Genomic DNA, 5,286 nt, shown 5'->3' with positions numbered 1-5,286 from the left:
TGTATAAAGCTAAATTTCTGTCATTATTATTACATCTAGATCCAAACCTAAGACTAGAGAGATGGAAATAACAGGTCGAACATTATCGTTAGATCTAGATGTACTAGCGACTTAATCTAGGAACTGTAATCTAGAACCACTAATTAGTTATCCTGTATTTAAGTTTTCTTTCACGCCATCTGCTGACAACATTTCCATCAGGTCCATCATCCTTATTCAATAATTTAAATTTACTTTTTTTTCACATTTAATTATCTCAATAGATTCACGTATATTCATACCAATTACATTTCCAGGTTGTGCTAAAATAACATTTTTTTACCACTCTTAATCTTGTACAGTAAGTTATTATTTCAGTAATTTGGAGACTGGAAACAGTTTCATTTTTATTGAATTGTGTATAAAATAATCGTCGTTTAAAAAAATTTTTTTTTTTTAGTTTTCAAAGCAAGTTATTCTAAACATACAAAATAAAGATATCTGAGATTGTGAGGTTGAAAGAAAAGTAAAGCAGAAAAATTTCTTATTTCAAAAGCTTCATCATTATAGTTTTGTGATTAATGTCTGAAATAGTTCCATCTTTAAAATGCAGACAACCAAATAGAACAAGCTGCACTTTTCCTCATGTTTTTCATTGCATATAATAATGGAAGTAATTTCTATACAAACAGTATGTATATGAACATTAATAAACACTTTAAAATACCTCAAGAAATTTGTAGAGATGGCTACAATTCCTTCAGGACACTGTTCTGAAGAAAATCCAGAAGCATACTCCAACGTTTCATAAGATAAAGGAGTAAGATGGAAACGATTTTGGTAATAATAACTCAACCACGATCGACTAGACATAGCTAAAACCTGAAATACAAATAAAACACATTTTAAACTTGCCTATAAACATTACCTTTATGGATAATTAAACACTTATTAATTAACAAGCACAAGGCACTGAAAGAAAACACTATGAAAGAGATTTATTGTATTTCCAGCCAGAATGTAAATTGGCTATAGCAAGCTTAAAAACCATCATTAGCAACCTGTGGCTTGAAATAATTGAGCAAATTATAGCCTGGCTAAACTTTTGTATCTTGGTTGACAAGTACACAAGAACATTTGCACACTGGCAGTAATCTTCATTTGGGAAATAAAACTACGCTTAGCCAGAAATTTATATTTTTAGGTTACAATTCAAACTTTAAGCTGATGAATATTCCTGAGATAACTAACAATTTATTTGAATTTAAATATTGCAGAAAAACTTCTTATAGCATAACAAATAAAAACAAATTACATCCAGAAATATTCTGTTATGCTTGTTAAAACTTTCCAAAAAATCAATTTGAATAGTTTATCTTAATTTCAAAATTAACTTCAGACATCTTTCTTCATTCCATTTCTTTCCAAGTTTATTGACAAATGTTAATTGTTTAGAAGTAATCTTGTCACGAACTTTTCCAATTCTATGTACAGGTGGATTATATTACTCACACTAACAATAATTTATTTTCCTTAAACTAGATTGTAACTACAAGAAGACACAAAATTCTTAGATACAAAGCAGGAAAATTACATAAACTCATGTCAATATTTATCATTCAGTAAAGTTTTCATGATATATTCACAGAGAGAGAAATGTTCAAGCATAACCCACCTAATTAGTTCCTTTAAAGCTACCATAACCTGGATTTCTTGTAACATTTAATATTGTAAAAAGTAAAAATATACACGTACTAATTAACTGAATAAAAAAAAAACATGAAGCTGACACGTGACTGGTTCAATGAGCAGTTCAAAAATACTTTATATGTATAAAAAAAACAGTACTTGTTAACTCTTTCATATACAATTTTAAAAGCTGCTAAGTTACAGATAAGAAATGAAAATAGTAAAGAAAAATTTCCTGTCCAACAAGCTACAAATGTATCAATCAATTTCGAATATAACAGAGAGTGTAGAAAAACCCTGGTAAAGTTTCTAGATTGTCCTCTTTATAGATTATTACTGCAGATATTTTAACCATCACAATGTTCTCATAGTTTTATTGTTACAGCAACAAAGAGTGTTGCCTTTAGCCTGTGGTCCTTTCCACCAGTAAACTAGGTATTAAATGAGCAATAGTTTTATAAATATTGCATGCTGTAACTAAACCAAGTACAAATAAAACAAAGTTACACAGCTATCTTTTCTTTTTCTTACATTTAGAAAATATTACATACAGTACATGCAAAATAAATTAAGTTGACAATACCTTTTTATGATGTAAACAAATGCATTTTACAGGTTACACTATTATGCTTGTATAACAACAGACAAAACAAATCTTTTTCTTTATAGTTGCCTAAAATTTTTTTAAAAATGTATTATAACTTCATGTATATTTAAGGATAATTAGACTAGTTTCTAAAGTATCTTATAAAGAAATTAATATTTTCTTAATTAAAATTCTGTCATTAATTACAAGAATACTTAAGAAAAAAAAAACTTTTCATGTGGTAGATATGACAAAATGTTTATTGTTTCAAAACCTTGCACCAAATTTTTCAGACCAGCAAACTATCTTGTTAGGTTTCATCATCTCTAAGTTATGCCTAACCAATGTAACCATAAATGTCAGATGGTCAAACTGGGAGACCATTAAGCATTGTAACATGCCAACTCAGTCTAAGCCTAAGTTAAGTAGAGGTACGTCTAGACAATAAAATGCTTACATAACCTTTTGCTTATTTCAAAGGTCCATGAATGAATACAGTTTAAACAAGTAATAAGTTTTGTCAATCCCTGACTGGTACCATGCCCACCTTAAACAGATTTGTTTGAGCTTTATAGCCTACAGGTAGATGCTACATACACATACTCATTTTACACTATAATCCAACAATGGATATTTTGAAATTGGCACCAAACTGTTGTCACAGAGTACATGTAACTGACTGTAGTATTGTTGGCTGCTTTATTAATTATGTACTAGTTATCAATCTTCATAGTGGTAATTTTTTTTTCAGTCTAAAGTTGTGTTTCATATGAAACCCAACATTGTATTATTTATGTTTTAAAATGCACATCATAGTTAGCTGAAGGGTTGTGCATGTCTCTCAAAGAAACTAATATACCTCGAGGGCATTGTTAACTTGTGTCAAGATAAATAAGTGGTAAAAAACAAGAATGAAAAATAAAACATTAAAAATTAACCATATGTAGAAAAGGAAAACACCTGAAATTATAAATATAAGCAAAACAACATCTTTAAAGATATTCTACAAAAAATTAAAAGGTATGAATTTTTTTATTTCCTAATTTTAATAATTTTATTGCATTGCACATTGATGATAATAGTTAGAGTTAATGATATGGAAAAGAAAATGAAAAATAAAATTAAACATTTACCTTACAAAAACTTTTGATATTCATTTAGGAGGTTCTAGAGCTTATGCAAATGAAATATGAAAACTATAAGATGAAGTATTTTAAAAACCTTGCACTCAAACAATTTTAACAGTCTGCTATAAATAAATAAAATTTTTATTAGAAAGACATAATTAGAATAATGTCATTCTTTGTGTACAAAATACTTATAAACTTTAACAAAATCTTACGAGGTTTTGCAAGGAACAAACAGAGTTACTGTATTTTTGTTGCATAAATGTCCTTTCCTAGTTGAGTGGATGGTAATTTCATGTGCCCATATTTAAAGTATTAAGGATTATGGATGCTAAAAGTACCCAACCTGTCATTTATGTTCTCAAAAAAAAAAATGTAGAGTTTGACTGACTACTTTTATAATTTGTTTTGCTCGTAAATTTTTGAAATCGGGTTGTGAAATACTTTTCAAGAAATAAAATACTTCCTATTATCTTATACTTCAAATATTTTATTGATGATACAAAAGTTCTACTTTATTCATCTAATCAGTTTTAACTTGTTTGATATTCATTAATATATCTCATTTTATTTTCCCAACTGAAGCAGCTGACTTCCCACTGCAAATCACACAAAACATGTCAAAACTGACAAACAACACTGACCACTCCTTTTCAAAAGCACATCACTGCTACCTTCATCAGATCTTTTGGCATTAATTTTGATGAAGAGGAATTTATACCTAATAGTTAATTTTTAATAAATAAAAAAATCATATTTGTGTGTTATATGAATACAATATCAATTTCAATAAAAAAAAGGACTTGAATCATTCAAATAGTTCACCATCACAGGTAAAGCTGACCATACTTGCTGGACCTCATACCTTGTGACAAATGACCATAAGAAAACATAAATATATTATTAAGAATGAAAGTTACATCATCAAAAACTATAAAAAACGTTATTGTTTCTAACTACTTAGAAAGTATCTTAAAACTCTCTTTAGGTTGTTTCGTATTGATTACACAAAATTTAAATTTTTCAAAAGTGTGATTAATGTCTACACATTACTGAAGAGCAATAAATATATCGTAATATCTTTTTTTTATGGTTATTTCCATTAAACCAAGTTTGTTTTTTTTTCAAAGTTACGAGTTACTCATATTTTTTAATATTGCCACTAGTGGTACAATAAATGCAAGTTCAACCAACAAATTCACAACTAGATAAACAGAAGGCAGAGAAACATAAAATACACATCAAACTAACCCTATTACTATGGATCACAGGTCAAAAGCCACGTAATATCGCATTTGTTGACTTGCATTCAAAATTTTATTAAACTACTATTTTATGAATGCATGTCAATAAGTTTGGTATCAAATTGTAGGTTATAATTAAAATTTTACTATGACCCATTAGTTAATTTCTTACTTTAAAAGTAAATATAAAAAAAAAAATCCTAAATATGGATTTTTTGTGTCACGTGGTATGTTGAATGCAGCTTTGATTCAGATTAGATGTTTGTGAAGTCCAAATACAAAGTCTATAGTTTCTTACGAATAAGGAACTCAAATTAACAATATTAACTAGAAGCTAGAATCTAAAATAAGAGCCTCCTCTCTCTTTTATTTGATAAGATATCACTACATTTACTGGATCAAACACAGTGGCCCCACCCACCTCTTTCCATTTTTCAAAACACTTCCTTACGTACACCTACTTCTGCTTACAACGTGTGAATAACCGATCAAAAACTCAGAATGTCCCCCACATGGTTCTCTGAGCCTTTGCAAAGTATTTACGTGGGAAACCCTTTCTTTTCATGGCAGATTACAAATGGTAAGTTAAGTCTTTAGTGAGCTTGAAATTTCATATTTTTTTAGACCCAAATACAGGTTACTTACTAGACTTGATAAATTA

General features: G+C 28.6%; 1 protein-coding gene across 1 annotated transcript in view; it reads right to left on the bottom strand.

Annotated features, from left to right (window-relative positions):
• The window catches only part of LOC106462619 (splicing factor 3B subunit 3-like), a 97,210-nt gene that overhangs the window by 22,510 nt on the left and 69,414 nt on the right, over positions 1 to 5,286 (bottom strand). Inside the window, 1 exon segment of the mRNA XM_013922561.2 lies at positions 707 to 861. Coding sequence (XP_013778015.1) covers positions 707 to 861 — 155 coding nt within the window.

The sequence above is a fragment of the Limulus polyphemus genome, unplaced genomic scaffold, assembly GCF_000517525.1.
Source record: "Limulus polyphemus unplaced genomic scaffold, Limulus_polyphemus-2.1.2 Scaffold1209, whole genome shotgun sequence".
NCBI lineage: Eukaryota > Metazoa > Arthropoda > Merostomata > Xiphosura > Limulidae > Limulus > Limulus polyphemus.
This window is presented reverse-complemented; position numbering and strand designations above follow the sequence as displayed.